We start from the raw sequence: 16511 nt of genomic DNA, 5'->3' as shown, positions 1-16511 counted from the left end.
AAACCAAACCAAAAACCAAACCAAACCAAAAACCAAACCAAACCAAACCAAACCAAACCAAACCAAACCAAACCAAACCAAAAACCAAACCAAACCAAACCAAACCAAACCAAACACCAAACCAAACCAAACCAAACCAAAAGCCTTTTTGTGTTAATTTGTAACAATAATTTAGGGCCTTTACTATCCCATGTTTGTGACTGTCTATTCTTGCAATTTGTTTGATAAAAGACCACATCCTCTCTTTTGTCAGACACCTCCCCCCCCCCAAACCTTTTCTTATTAAATACTGATAGAGAGTTTTCAGAACAGTTTGGGAGTTGTGCTGTCCAACCTTGGTGCTTCTTGGAGTTAGGGACCTTACTTGTTTGTCTTGACGGTGAAGCACAGCCTGAAGAACAGAGCCGGCACACAGTGGATGCTGTAGTGCTGGTTTGCATGGTCTGTGTGATGGGGTGGCCACACGTCTAGGATCATACTCATTCTGTGTTCCAGCTGCCTGTGTGCTCTGCATCAGCTCTGAAGAGCTTCAAGAGGCCCTCACGTCCCACTGTGTGGTCACACGAGGAGAGACCATTGTCCGAGCCAACACAGTGGACAGGGCTGAAGATGTCAGGGACGCCATGTCTAAGGCCCTCTATGGGAGGCTGTTCAGCTGGATTGTGAATCGAATCAACACGCTCCTGCAGCCGGATAAAAACATTTGGCAAGTCCCCCTCCTCCCCCTGGAAGCAGTGGCCTGGAGTGATCACTCACCTACTGGTGTCTCTTAAGAGTTTGCAAGAGAGAACCTTAGGTCAGCTTGGGTCTTCTTTAGGCTCCTCCCTCTTTCTCATTTTAGAGCATCAGTGGGAACCAGGAGAGTCGGAGCATTTACTCCTGAGAGAATGACTGAAAGCCATTGCAGGGAGGAGGAGGCTTAGCAGTAAGCTGGATAAACCAGGTTCATGATGTCTACAGCATCATCAGCTGAGCCGTCTGCCAATTTTCATCTCTGTAAAAGCGAAGTTAACACGTCTTCCTCAGGGCATTTTTAGAAATAATTAATATACTTTGTGAAAAACTTTAAAGCATAGGCTTTCTCTTGCTACTGTTATTGTAACTCCTTTCTCTCTCCCGGGCTTTAGTCTTTTTCTGTATTAATCCACACAGTTAAATTCTGAAGTCTCATTAGAAGCAGGTTACAGGGGTAGGTAGATGGGAGAATATGTAGGAGAAGCCAAGACCCCTTTGTGTGATCTGCATAGAAGCTTCTGAGTAGATTTATGTTCTGAGATATATATATGTATATGTATATGTATATATATGTATATGTATATATGTATATATGTATCTCAGAACATACATGCATACATAATGCATGCATACATATATATCAGAATATACATATTATATATGTATAATATATAATGTGTATGTATGTATGTATGTATGTATGTATGTATGTATTTTTTGAGGCCTGATCTTGCTCTGTAGCAAAGGCTAACCTTAAACTCCTGACAATCCTGTTTTAGCCTCCCAAGTGCTGAGATTTACAGGTATGATTTTAAAGAATTCTATTTTTAAAAGATTCTATTTTCCCGAGGAGGCATCTTTTTGTCTTGCGATGGGTGTGACTTCTCCTGATTTGTTTCTGATTTGTTTTCTTTCTCTCTCACAGTAGTGCAGGGGACAGGATGAATGTGGGCATCTTGGACATTTTTGGCTTTGAGGATTTCCAGAGAAATTCCTTTGAACAGCTCTGCATAAATATTGCCAATGAACAGATCCAGTACTACTTCAATCAGCACGTGTTTGCTCTGGAGCAGGTAGTGGTTGATTCTGAGGCTAAAGTAACAGGGTGGGGTGGGGGGATGGGGGGATTGGGAGAGACAGCCAGGCTACCCACAATTTGAAGCAAAAACCTGGTTAGTCAGACTGTCAGGTAAAAGGCTACAGAAAAAACACTGGCAAAATAGTCCTGTCAAAATAAATAGTCTAAATAAAATAAACAGTCTGGGAGGGAAACAAAGGTCCCGAATTCTATGGAAAGGTATATTCCCTCGCTTTCATGGAGCTGGTGACAGGCCAATTATTTAATTCTTGCTTCAAAATTCTTCCATGAATATTGTTGAACATGTTTTATTCTCTCCTGTTTTGACCACAATTGTCTATAATGGTGTCCAAAAAGACACAAGGTGGCCTGAGCCCAAGACAGGGATTCTTAGAACTCATAATTACCTCCATCAGCTCCCATTGTCTCTGCCTCTGATCCCCAGTAATGAAGGGGTGTCCCCTGGGTGGAGGAACGGATATTCTTGAATCCCCAGACATGAAAATCTACTCTTCACACAGCTCAATGGTAAATTTGAGAGTCTGCGTTCATACTATTAAGACTGTGATGCATAGATCTTTTGCTATATGCCCAAACACCCCTAGCCACTCACATGTATCAGTACGCCCAGACCCAGAAAGTCGAAGCTAAAGTGCCCTGGTGGTACTGAGGCCAGTTTCAGGCCAGAGAGTCCCGGTCTGTTTCCCTCCAGATGGAGTACAAGAACGAAGGCATTGATGCTGTCCTTGTGCAGTATGAAGACAATCGCCCACTCTTGGACATGTTCCTCCAAAAACCCTTGGGCCTTCTGGCACTTTTGGATGAGGAAAGTCGATTTCCCCAAGGAACAGATCAGACCTTGGTTGGTATGTACTTTTTAGGAAAAAAGATAGACATGTTGGGAGTGGAACTCGGTGCAAGGTATTCGGTAGACATGTTTCAAGTTTTAAGGAGTTTACCCATCTTACTTCAGACACTTGGTGGGTTGTAGAAGTGTGGACCTTGGTGACAGGCCAATTATTTAATTCTTGCTTCAAAATTCTTCCATGTATATTGTTGAACATGTTTCATTCTTTCCTGTTTTGACTACAAAGGTCTATAATGGTGGACTTCGATGTGCTGGAGGATGGCACAGGGGTTAAGAAAACACAATTCAGTTTCCAACTCTCGTCTTGGGCAGCTTACAACCAGGTTTAACTCTGCTCAAGGCCGGGGGTGAGGTTTCTGGTACCTCACACATACAGTGTACATAGGAACAAGCAGGAACACACACATACACATAAATACAAATTTAAATTTAAAAGCTGTTTTTAAATGAATTGCAATGTCCCGGTAGGCCGAGTGGCTCAAATCTATCACCACTCCCAATCCTCCGCATCCTCCTATTCCTGCTGGCATACATAATGTTATTTCCTTAGCGGATGTCATCTTAGACCTTCCTTTCCCTTAGTTCTCATAGTCTGTACTTCCCTTCTACATTTTATCTTAGCCCAAAGGCTGAGAAGCGATCCGTCTTTGCAAACTTCTGTCATGTCTTCATCGGGCTCCTATCTACCTCCAGTCCCAGGTAGCACAGGGGCCCTGTATTCCCAGACTCACAGTGTCCTCTCTTCTGTAGACATTGCTGCTGGTTTAGTTTTTCTAAAGCTACCTTTTCTTAGTTTGCTAGTATTTCCTGGATAGACTAGAGATATCTGCCTCCTCCTAGCGTCTAAAGTCCTCTATTTTTCCTATCTATCTATCTATCTGTCTATCTATCTGTCTGCCTGCCTATCTATCTATCTGTCTGTCTGTCTGTCTGTCTGTCTATCTATCTATCTATCTATCTATCTATCTATCTATCTACCTACCTACCTACCTATGTGCCATCTATCTATCTATCTATCTATCTATCTATCTATCTATCATCTATCTATCTTGTGTGTAGGGGGGGAGTCAGAGGGCCACTTGTAGGAGTTGATCCTCTCCCTCTATCTTGTGCTTGAACCAGGGTCATCAGACTTAGTGGCAAGTGCCTTTACTGGCTGAACCATCTTGTCGGTCAACATCCAAGTTCTCTATCGCACCCCCTCTTGCCCTATCCAGACCCCTGTCCCTCATGACCTTCTTTTTTAGACTCTTCGGTTGAAATGAGCATTGTTCTTTATCTATATGTGACATATCATAGGGCCTGGAGCCCCAGTTTTTTAACCTGCCTTTGGTACCTGGTATGGTTCCTCATGCTAAGCTCACAGTCATGTTCACAATAAAACAAAAGTTGTTTGTAGGGGGAGTGAGTAGAAAGTTTCAAACTCTTTCCTCAAAAGGAAAGGGATGTATGGGAGACTTCAGAGTGTTGAAGTTGTCAACACCAGTGGTTTTGTCTTATCTGATTTTGCCCAAAATGAAGTTATCCTGGGGTTATCTGCCCTCCTAGCCTATCTGCATATTCCAGAGCTCCATGGCAGGGTCTGAGATTGCTCTAGGTGTCCATACTTAGAATTTCTTAGAGACAGGAGAGGAATGTGGCATCTTAACAGCTAAAGGAAAAATAAGATAGGACATATCCGTCTGAGTGGGGATGCTTGGGGTTGGGGGTGCAAGTCCTATCCTGTGTCTCTGGCTGGAGGAGCAGATTTTTGTCAGAAAGAGCAAACAATTCCCATTGTTTCTCTCCAACATAAAAAACCCGCATAAGTAAAATTTTGAAATATTTTATTTACTATTCATACACGCGTATGTGATGTTTGGACCAAATCCACTCCCTATTCCTCCCTGTTCCAGTTCTTCCCTTCTTCCCTTCTACCACTACCTTCCCTTTTCAGCATCGTGTGCGTGTGAACATGCATGTATGCATGTGTGTGTGTGTGTGTGTGTGTGTGTGTGTGTGTGTGTGAGAGAGAGAGAGAGAGAGAGAGAGAGAGAGAGAGAGAGAGAGAGGTCCCACTTAGGGATGAGCACGCCAGTCTCTTCTCTGCACACAGATAAATTCGAAGACAACCTACGGTGCAAGTTCTTCTGGAGGCCCAAAGGAGTGGAACTCTGTTTCGGCATTCAGCACTATGCTGGACCGGTAAGAGGGGCGGGAGTTATAGGACCTAAGAACAACAAAACACCTATGTCCCCCGCCCTGCCCATCGTGGGGATGCTCAGGAAACTACTTGCAGGCTTCCCCCTATTTTGATTCTAATTACAGTCCCCAAATGTCCTCACTGGTGCTGTTGTATAGATGTGGTGACATATAGAGCTACAACCTGCTTCCTGTCCTGAGGGCTGGCCCAGAACTGACAGCTCTCTAGACAGGAAACATACCACAGTCTTTGCAGGGTTTCAGGGCAAATGTTCTCATTCTGAAGTCATTTGGAGTGTAGGCGACATAGGATGGTTGATAACACAGTAGGGCTTTTTGTTTTGTTTTTAACACTTTTGTCGAGTCTAGAAATGTCTAGTGAAGTAACACAATCTCACTCATCCAGATGGTAAGCTTTTAACGCTTGGACTGGCACTCCCATGGTTTATGTATCCTGCTCCCATGTAAATGTAAGTCCTGAAGCTCACTGCTGAGTCTCTCCCAGATAACCCAATTACTTTGTGACCATTTCCCAGGAGGTATGTTGAGGCTCGAGATCCTGAAAGTGGGTGGGGTCAATGGAAGGCATTTGGAATTATTCTGTTGATGCATAATGTGTCCGAATCATCTTCCACATTTCTGTCCTCATCGAGAGGACGCTGCCTTCTGTGTCCTCTGAGCCTCTCTTCCTGTCATTGCTCTTTCTGTCTTGTCCCCTTGTACACATTTTCTACTCTGTACCCCATTCTCCATTCTCCTTTTTCTCCTTTCTAGGATCTGTTTCTCTCTGGTTTGTTAATTCTTTGCTGAATTTATTTACCACTGATCTTAGTTAGGGTTGTTATTGCTATGAAGAGGAACCATGACCAAGCCAACTTTTAACAAAAAGATTTTAATTGGGGGCTTTCTTATAGTTTCAGAGGGTGAGTCAATCAATGATCATCATGGCAGAGAGAGAGAGAGGTTAGGCTTGGGTTTTTAAAACCTCAGAGCCAGCCCCCAGTGACACACCTCCTTCATCAAGATCACGCCTCCTAATCCTTCCTAAACAGTTCCCCAAACAGGGAACCAAACATTCAGGCTTATGATCCTCTGTGGGGCATCCTCATTCAAACCACCATACCACTCCAGGGGTTTGTAGGACATCCCTTCAAATACCTCTAAGTTGGATTCCCTCACTGCTGAGAACCAAAACCCACTTAGACTCCTTTGAGTGATCACTCAGATTCCATGAATGCCTTGAGAGGCAGTGAGGGCATGGTGGTCATGAGCTAAAAGCCTATTTGCCCCAGTATGATGACTGCCTGACCTCGTTAAGCTCCTACTTGCCTATCAATAGAATGGGGATGAGTGTTTCACACACAACGAGTGCTTGGCATTTTAACAGTTTTTCTAATATGCCATGTCTTCCATAGGACCCCTTTCTTCCAAGATACCTGGACAGGAAGCTAAGATAAATTGACCTGTCAAAAGTACAACATCTCTCTTTTATCTGGTGCTCAGTCGTCAAAAGGCTGCATGTGACCAGACAGGAGTTTATATCCAGTGCCAGGCAATGGCTACTCAGGCGGCCCACCAGTGTCACTAGCCATGGTCAGTTGTCTCTACTAACTTGCACATGTTGCTGTCTGTCTTCTAGGTGTTATATGATGCTTCTGGGGTTCTTGAGAAAAACAGAGACACCCTCCCTGCTGACGTGGTGGTAGTCCTGAGGACGTCCGAGAACAAACTCCTTCAGCAACTGTTCTCAATTCCTTTGACCAAAACAGGTGCCTAAGAACTTCCCTATGCTTTAGTCCTGTGCCTTCATGAGCCAATGTGATGTCTTTCAGTCAGTGTCCAAATACTGTCACGTATGCACTGCCAAAAATCAAATTTCCCCCTTTTTAAAACTTACTTTATTTTGTTTTATTTTATGTCTGAGTGTTATGCCTATGTGTATACCTATGCACCATGTGCATGCCTGGTGCCCACAGAGGTCATAAGAGGGAATGAGATCCCCTAGAACTGGAGTTAAGGACAGTTGTGAGCTATGATATGGGTACTGGGAACCAAACTTGAATCTTCTGCAAGAACAACAAATGCCCTTAACCACCGAGCCATCTCTCCAGCCCAACATTGAACTTCTTTGACCAGGGTCAGGGTTCTGTCTAAGTTCAAGAACATAACTATTTCTTTTGTAAATTAACTCCTGAGAAGAATCGTTCACACATACACACATACACACATAAAGAGAGAGAGAGAGAGAGGTACACACACACATACACAGACACACAGATACACAGATATACACATGCATACGTACCAGATACATAACAGACACACACATGCATACACAGAGACACAGACACTCACATACACACTCATACACACATTCACACACACACACACCACACTCAGACACTTTCCACATCAGCTCTTACACTTCTCATGGTCTCTGCCTCCTTTTAACTCCTCTCTTGATAAAACTGTATATGATCATTAACTCACACTAAGCATCTAGGCTAGACTTGGTTTACCTAGAGTTATGGAGATGATTCTTTCTATTGGTGTAAGATTCCGAGGAAAGGATGTGTGGCACCTCAGCAGTCTTCTGATCAAGAGCCCTCAAAGATTACCTGGTTCAATTCCCGCCCTCTCTCACTCCCCTAAACAACCCGGAACATCCATGGCTTTACTTGTTGACAAACGACTGAAGCTGTCCATCTGTGGACCCTCATGCCAGGAAGCAGGACACTAGGGCCCCAAGTGAGAGTTCCCAGCTCTGTGGATTCTCACTGGACCAAGCTCCTTGGATTGATGTGGGATCCAGCTGTCTCTCTCTGGGCCACATCAATCCTCTTCTCACAGCTCCTTCCTTTTCCTAAAATCACAGAGGTACCTGTGTCTCTCACCCGGGACCTTTGCAAGGTAGGAATGAACTGTCACCATGTCTGATTTATAGTTGAATGTATAAATTACACAGAGTAAATGAAAATCCTAGTTCAAAGAGAACAAAAAGCTAGACTACAGTCTGTACCCATCTTAACTTGAACAAGTAACTTAACATCCTTCAAACCTGCTTCTGTGGAACCCAGTGACCCTCAAAAGTCTGCTGCCAGCTTCCCCTGTAGATGCTTCTTGGCTGCAGTCAGGATTAATTCATATGGGTGCCTAGAATCCCATGGGCAGCTGTGGGCAGAGCTGGCTGGTGTTTCCCCTCTGGAATTCAGACTCCTTTGCAGCTGGTTTCTGGGCAGAGGCAGAGATAATGCCATTATTAATGGGGCTAATAGTCACTGAAATAAAATCTATCTGAGGACTCTTCTTCAGTTGACATTTGCACTCTCCTGTAAACATAAATAATGACTTGTCAAGTCTGTTTGCGATTTTGGAATTTTCTCTTTCAACCTGTGGCTGAAGGAAAACAAGTTCATAGTCCTGAGCACTAGGTGGCTCCATGCAGAAAGCAAGGCTCTGCCTTGAGCCTCTTGTTCTTCCTGGAGTCACCCCAAAGCAGGAAAGAAACACAGCAGAACCTTTTCCATTTCTTGATTTTAATTTTTAATTTATCTTCCAGAGAGCTTATAACATTTTCTGAATTTTGCCTGGAAATGGAAGCTCATATCATCTAGGAGTAATAAAAGTGTGTGTGTGGGGGGGAGATGGAGAGAGAGAGGGAGGGAGGGAAAGAGAGAGGAAACAAATGTGATATCTCAGCAAGCATCTCTGTAATTCTGAGCTGTGCACTATGCTGCTTTTTTAGAATTATGAATTCACTCTTCTTCATATTTTAAATATTAAAAAGCCATATGTAAGTGTCAGAACTAACAAGCAAGAGTATTTGTTTGTTTGCTTGCTTGCTTGCTTTCTGGGCTTATTCATGCAAAAACGTATTCAGTTAACAGACACCAAAGTCTTCTGGTGACAAGGTGCCTTGTTACCACACAAGGAGAGACAACAGGAGGCTGCAGCTGAGTTAGTACAGTGTGTTAGTAGAGAAACTAGAACTTTCTTTCTTGTGCCTTCACTTTCTATTTGGAACTGTTCTCCAATTTATTACCTTATAATGATAATGTCCTCAGACCTTCATTAAAAAGTGATGTGTATTCCATTGAATGGTAGAATGTTAATGAATCTTGTAAGATCTGAAACATCCATCACTGTCTATCATCTGTCTGTCTGTCTGTCTGTCTGTCCGTCATTGTAGTATAGCCTTTGAAGAGAAGTCTACTTTTTTCACTGAAATTGAAAGCATTTGTTTCAGGAGCACGTTTGTCTCTTTGAAGGCGTTAGACGTTGGTGTGAGAGACAAAGAAGGCTGGGCTACTCTGGCAGAATAATTCCAGTGCTTGAAAACCCATTGTTTATGTCACTTTATTCACTCTGCTTCAAAACTTAAAGGAATGGCTCATCGGTTAAGAACACTGGCTGCTCTTGTAGACGAACCAAGTTCCATTCCCTGCCCCCATATGGCAGCATGGAACTGTCTATAACTCCAATCCCGGGAGATCTGATGCCTGCTTCTGACCTCCACAGGTACCAGGCACACATGGGCACCTGGACGCTTGTTTCATAGTGGTCATTGTGCTGTGAATTTATGCTTTGCATAATCTTCCATGTACATTCTATTTCACAGTAATATGGGCTTTTGCCGAAAGCTAAGGAAAGCCCCTTAAAATTCAAAGGAAAACTTTAATTTCATTATCAAAGAATTCCTTTCAGCTAAGTTCAGGTTTCATGGGAGCTAGAAACTGTCTTTTACTTCCAAAGTCAGACACCAGAGTGCCCTAGGCTGAGTTTCTTGCCCTTCCAAAGGAACCTCATCCCTGGGCATCCTGGAAGCCCTTAATTAGTGCCTATAGAAAAGATGTATTGGCTTAGTTTCTTATTATGGTTGAAAAGACCAACACTTGACTGTGTGTGTATAACTTTGTTAGCTTTCCATGACTTTATCAAATACCAGCGATAACCAACTCATAAAGAGAAAAAAAATTATTTCTCACAGTGTTAGAAGTTTCAGCGCATGGTCAATTGGCTCTGCTGGCTTGGTATGGGGGTAGCACATCATGGCAGGATGCCTGGTGGAGCAAAACTGTCTTTGTCTTGAGAGAAAAAAAAAACAGCCAAGTTTCCATCATTGCCTTTAGGGAGACACTTCTACTAATCTGAAGACCTCTCACCAGTTCCTGCCTCTTAGAGGCCTGCATCTCCTGCCCGTAGTACCAGGGCTGGAGACTGTGCCTTCGTGTATGGGCCTTTGGGAGACATTCCACATCCTCGTTACCACGGGAAATGCTGTGTGAAGTCAGAGATGGTAATCACGCAGCATTTCCCTGAAGCTTCCTTCGGCTTTCCTGTTCTCATTGACTACTAAAGAGACTGAACATGCAGAGTGAAATTGTGAGGCCCGGGGTGCCCAGGAGACAGGGCCACTCCTGTGTTTTCTAGCAGCAGCCACATCTGGCGGGAAAGATGCCTGTGCTGGAGGATGCTTTCATCACCATTGGGTAAACAGAGGCAGCCACACTGAGCACGGATTCTCTCCCTTTTGGCCTGCTGACCTGATCGTGTTTTGGCCTGCAGGTGGACTATTTCAGACAGTGCCTGACAGAGTCAGGCACTTAAGAATAATAGGAATAGTCAGTGTTATTTCGAGGGTCACCCACGCCACAATGGATAACCAGAGTTATGCAGTTAAGCACTTTGGTCTACCTAGCATTGCTATTCTGCCTTATGTGGTCATGGTGTGTGCCTCTCTGCTAAGAGTGAGCTGCCTGAGACTTGAGACAGAGCTTTCTGTTCCACATATGTGTAGAGCATAGACCCAGCACTCCGATGTTATTTCTGTTCCCCACTCCAGCCCTCCCCACCATACTTTCCTTCTCCCACCTCCCCTGCCTCCCAGGTTATGCTTTAAAATTCAACCCCAGTTTCACTTCCTGGGGGAATTCCGGGATGGGTGAAGTGCTTGGATCCTCTGGAATGTGAGTTCCTGGAGAGGGAAGGGTGGCGCCTCCCAGCTGCTGGAGTGGAGCTGTCGCAATGAGGCTCTGTGCAACCTCAGAGCCCTTTGTGAATGGCATTTCCTGGTAGTCGCAAGAGTGCTTGAAGCACATCAGAAATGCGGATGCTCTGTGATTTACCGTGCTGGCTGCCAGTCTGCCAGAGCCTGGGGTTTCTTTTAATAAACTGTGAACGTCAGAAGGAACTCCATTCGGAATTGCCACATTTGCAGTCTAGAGAGAAGTGTAAGGCCTCTAGCACTCACCAGGAAGGCAGATGTGACTACAGTCACTCTGGCATCTGAAAGTGATTTTGGAGCCTCCCAGGGAGGAAAGCATGGGGGTCTTCCCTGGAGGCCCAGGACAGATGGTGTTAGGAAGTACCCAAGCACAGGAGCAGTGTGTCCTGGAACCATGGTCTAGGCTCCTTAAGGCTAGGTAGACATGAGCACACACCCCAGATCACTGCTCAGGGTCCGTCTAGCCTGGGGCTTCAGAAGTCTATGAGTTCCCTAGGACCCCAGCCTCCATGGGCTGGGACAGGTTGGAAGATGAAGCAGAGTTCATAGCTACAGGAGAAACCCCACAATCTCCTGACTCTTTCTCTGCTCGTTAATGGCTTTCAGTGCTTGTCCATAAAGATCTGGTCTTTGTAGATTCCACAAGGCCAAGGGGGTGATGTGGTGGGGTGAAGAAAGTAACCCTTGAAATTCTCCATGCTCCCCCACCTTCATGCCTTTAGGCTTTGATTTCTCTTCTCCAAGTTAAGTACAGACGTTTCAATGCTTCTTTCCTCCTAAAATTCTGTATGCAGTCTCTCCCACCCTAGCAGCTGGGTTTGGAAAGCAGCAGGTTGGCTGAGGACCTCCTCAGCTATAACTTGTGCTGGGACCAAGTAAGGCTTCACTTTATAAGGGGCCCTACCAGTCTCTAGTCTGTGTGCCAGCTTAGGTCCCAGTAGTTTGAAATGTCAGTTGGCTTTTCTTAGAGAAGAATGGAACATGTTAAAAAGTAAAAAGAAACAGACAAAATTAATTTCAATCATATATTTAATTCATAGATGAAAATACTATTTAACATATAATCAGCATAAAATAATATCTTTCACCTTTGGTAGTATCTTCAAACTCTCATGTGTGCTTTTCACTTAGGGCATCGTAGTTAAGGCCAGCCACACGCTCAATGGCCGCTGTGTGACTGGCATGGCTCTGGGGAATTATTGCCCTGCCACAGAATCGCTTCATACTTGTTCTCAGAAAGAGATACAGACATGTCAAGGTCACAGTGGTTCTCCAGAAGAAAATGCCAGGTGATGGAACAGAATGTTGCTGTGGATTCTTTTCTTTTTAAATTTATTTATGTTTTACATGTTATATGCATGTTTCTGAGAGTATACCATGTGTGGGCAGGTGCCTCTGGAGGTCAGAAGGAGGGTGTCAAATTCCCTGGAGCTGGATACACACACACACACACACACACTACTGATTGCCAACCATTTCCCTATGTGTAAGAGAAATTATTGTTTTGCAGAGTTCCAGAAAAGTGTGACTCTTCTATGGCTTTTGTCATACACAGACATGTTTAGGATTTTCACTATGAAGTGGTTCTTTTTCAAAGCTTCATGAAATAAAGGAATTATGAGATCTGAAGGAATTCAAGATGAATGGAAGGGTATGTGTGCCTGTGTGTGCACACTCACGTGTGTGCATTTATGTTCTATGTGTGTGCAAGTACACATGCATCTGCATGTGGTGGAATGTATGTATGTGTCCCTGTATATGAAATCCAGAGATCAACATTGAGTATCTTCCTTGATCTCAATAGCTTTCCCACATATGTTTAGTTGGTTGGTTTTGGTTTTCAACAAAGGGTTCTCTGTATAGCCCTGGCTGTCCTGAACTCATCCTGTAGACGAGGATGGCCTTGAACTCACAGAGATCTACCTGCCTCTGCCTCCCTAGTGTATGCCACCATGCCTGGCTTCTACCTTATTTTTTTGAGACAGTGTCTCTCACTGAACCTGGAGCTTACTACCAATTCAGCTAGAATGGCCCCTTCGGAAACTACAGGATCCTTCTTGCCCCCAGCTCTCCAGTGGTGGGATTATAGGCATATGCGGCTCATTGGCTTTTTATGTGGGTGCCCCTTAGTGACTGATCCATCCTGACAGCTCCAAGTAAGAGATTTTCATGATTTAAAAATGTGAAGAATATTGATTATGGAAGTCCCAAAGCGTCTTTACTATAGAAATACCTAGATGTATTTTATGGATTGTAAGATTTTTTTTTTTTTATGAAAACATCTAAAGGGTAGAAACTCTGTGGGTTCCACTGAGACACTGCAGATCCCTGGCTTTTCTTCCCTGTCTTCATCATCTAGGACTCTTTGCCAGTGAGAAGCTGAAATCTGTCTTCCAAAGTTCCTCTGGTGTTGCTAGTTCTAGAGAGGTTCCCAATGCTGCCCCATCACAGGGGAGAGAAAACAAAACAAACAAACAAACAAAAAACTTAAAACAAAGCCCAGTGTCACAGTGGCACACACCTTTAAACCCAGCACTCAGGAGGCAAAGGCAAGTAGAACTCTATGAGTTCAAGGCCAGCCTGATCTACAGAGCAAGTTCTGTGACCACCAGGGCTACACAGAGAAACCACGTCTTTAAAAAATAAAAAAAACACAAAATAAACAAAATAAAACCAAAAACCAACCAAACAAACAAACATAAACAAAACCTGAAACAAGTATTGATAATGAGTTTCAAAAAGGGCCCTGATACTAGAAAACTTCCTGTCTGTTGTGAGCCAGCTCCACCCCGTTCACTTCCTTTTGAATATTCCCTGCATTGCTCTGAAATCCATTAGGAAAGCACCTTTGTATGTGAGTGGCAGTTCAATTTAGGGCCATTTTGCTTTAGTTATTTAATGGTCCTGTTATGTATACCAAATATAGCACCTCTGATTTTTAAAATGGTCAGAAATATATGAAAAAAATATTTCCATCTTTCTGTGCCAGCATTTTCATTCATAGATAAGAAAAATGTTCCTGTTTAAGATGTAAGAATCCTCTTTTATTTTCCTATTTATTTTATATTTTCATAGCTCACACTGGAGAAAAGGTCCCACAGCCCTACAGTTTATTAATTTATTCCACTATAAAATCTCTTTATAGTGTAGCTTTCACCTCCCTTCCCCCCCACCTTTCTAAAAGCTAACCTCAGGCCCCTTAAAGACAGTAAACTAGAAACAGCCATTGTAATTTTATTGTCTCTACTTAGATACGGATCAAAACTTCACACTCCAGCCCACCCCTCAGGAATCTGGGTCATTTTCATAGAATCTGTTTTCTTTCTCTTCAGAACCCAAGACTGTTTTCTAACAGTCTGGTCCATATGTTAGATACATATAAAGTTAATCATATTGCTTTGGTGCCAGTGTGTGCAAAGCGAAGCTGTAAACCCCAGCTGTGTGGAGTAACAAAGTAACAATTATGAACTTTACTGGCTTGCATATGTGAGACTTCCCTAAATGAAATTAAATGTTGCTCAGCTGAACTGGAGGGGAGGAGGCTGAGAGAGAGGACCACTGAGATTTTAAGATCCAATATTAATAGAATGGATTCTCTTCTTCACACCCCACAGGGATAGTTCAAATTATAAAGAAACCAGATGAACTATCTTCCAGTCGATAAGTTTAGCTCAACCATGCCACTTGATTTCTGGGTAATCACTGGCATCTGCATTTGGCTGATTTGATTTAGTCTGTAAGTGGCCCACCCCCAATTCAGATCATCTATGGCATGCAATCCATTGTCCAACAATTTCATCAGCCATTCAGTGGGTTGTTTATAATTTCAAAATGCCCGAAACAACCAGGGTTGAATAATTCAGACGGGGGTCGCTGGTGGAGGAAGGCTGTCTGGTAATTGCTGCTCAGGGCTTTGACCTTGAGCAAGAAGTTTTAAGAGAACCTTTTGCCTCAGTTTCCTTCTTAGTGGACTGATGAGCTTCATTGTGGCCTGTTGTACTGAATAATTAAATTTAGACCCTTAGCCTCGTGTCTACGGCATAGTAAAATACTCAGTAGATACTAGTAGTTAAGTGGAGAAAAGTAATCCGATTTCCACAGTTACTTCCTTATTCTCCAGAAAAGTTTAAAGCAGAGTGATGTTAAACATACTATAAATTCTATGTGTTGCTGGTAGTTTATGATTTCTAGCTTTTAAAAGTTGTACCTTCAAAAGATAAACAGGGAAAAAATAATGTAAGCCCTCAACCCTTAAGTCCTCAATTTGCTTAATTCTTATTTCCTAATTAATTGTCCAGCCCAACATTAATGTCTCCAAGGCCATAAAAAAATGGATATTCCATAAACTCTTCTTAGCTGGAACCCTTGATAGCATTTTCATAACTCCCAAAAATGTATGATGGAGAAATGGTGACTCGGCCATGTTTAGCTTCAACTAGCATGTGACCAACCAGAGCCCCACGGGTCTCACGTGGCTTCCATCCATCTCTCTGGGCTGCCAACGACACCTGCACCTCTGCTGCAATTTCAACTATGTGAAGTATAACCTGAACAGGACCACTCTCTTCCCCAGGCACAGCAAACATCTGTCCAGCTCTCCACATGATCAAAGCCATCTAGTAAAAGCAACTGGACCAAGCCTTCTTCACAAGTGGCAGGTCTGAGACAAACCCCAGGCGGTTTGACCCTGGATGTCTGTCACATTTTTAACCATGGCCTCTCTGCAAGTCAAGCATGGCACAGCACAAGCAAAGGATCTGAAATACAAAAGGGGTAGGGCAGAACCGGAGAGCAGCAAAGAGCTCAAGACATGTGGAGGGAAGGGACAGGAGCTGTGACCTCTGCGGACTTTGAGTGCCTTGTGAATAAAATTCAGCGCCACACAATTCATTCATGTGTGCATTCATACACATTTATTGTTTGCTATGAGACAGGCACATAGAGCTAAATGCCAGGTATAGAATGAAAGTGAATGAATTTTAGTGCTTGCCCCAAGAACCTTAGACGCTAAGGGAAGTCAGAGGCACCATGTTAGCTGCCTGAGTAGTTTGCAATGAGGCATCATTAAGGAACATTTTTTGGCTTTGACAACATGTGCATTGGTGTTTTGTCTGCACGTATATCTGTATGAGGTTGCCAGATCCCCTGGAGTTAGTTGTGAGCTGCCATGTGGGTGTTGTGAATTGAACCCAGATCCTCTGGAAGAGCAGACAGTGCTGCTCTTAACTGTTGAGCTATCTCTCCAACCCCAGTTTACAAGTCTTTTACCAGGTACTGAAAAACATTTTCAAATGAGGAACAGAAAGAAAAACTTCGTGGCTGTTTTTAAATAGTTTGTGATATCTAAAAGAAATGGAATCATTTCTGCATTCCTAGAGGGTAATGTTAATATAAAGTAGCATTTCTGCCTTGAACTGAGAGGACTTGGACTGTGTTAACTGGCTTTAGCCACTGGTGTTAACATTGAATTACAATGCTTGTCAGGTAGGTAACCTTGGCTGGCTTTTGTTCTCTATAGCTGCTTCCTCCTCCTCCTCCTCCTCCTCCTCCTCCTCTTCCTCCTCCTCCTCCTCTTCCTTTCTCCTTCTCCTCCTCCTTCTCCTCTTCCTTCCCCTCCTCCTCTTCCTTCCCCTCCTCCTCTTCCT

General features: G+C 43.6%; 1 protein-coding gene across 1 annotated transcript in view; it reads left to right on the top strand.

Annotated features, from left to right (window-relative positions):
• The window catches only part of Myo3b (myosin IIIB), a 335931-nt gene that overhangs the window by 163329 nt on the left and 156091 nt on the right, over positions 1-16511 (top strand). The window contains exons 17-21 of the mRNA XM_028763039.1: positions 496-706; positions 1661-1808; positions 2526-2679; positions 4777-4865; positions 6502-6631. Coding sequence (XP_028618872.1) covers positions 496-706; positions 1661-1808; positions 2526-2679; positions 4777-4865; positions 6502-6631 — 732 coding nt within the window. The remainder of the gene's footprint in view (positions 1-495; positions 707-1660; positions 1809-2525; positions 2680-4776; positions 4866-6501; positions 6632-16511) is intronic.

This window comes from Grammomys surdaster, unplaced genomic scaffold (genome assembly GCF_004785775.1).
Source record: "Grammomys surdaster isolate TR1022 unplaced genomic scaffold, NIH_TR_1.0 136, whole genome shotgun sequence".
NCBI classification, from domain to species: Eukaryota; Metazoa; Chordata; class Mammalia; order Rodentia; family Muridae; genus Grammomys; species Grammomys surdaster.
Note: the sequence above shows the minus strand (reverse complement) of the source record. Positions and strands in the feature narration are given on the sequence as shown.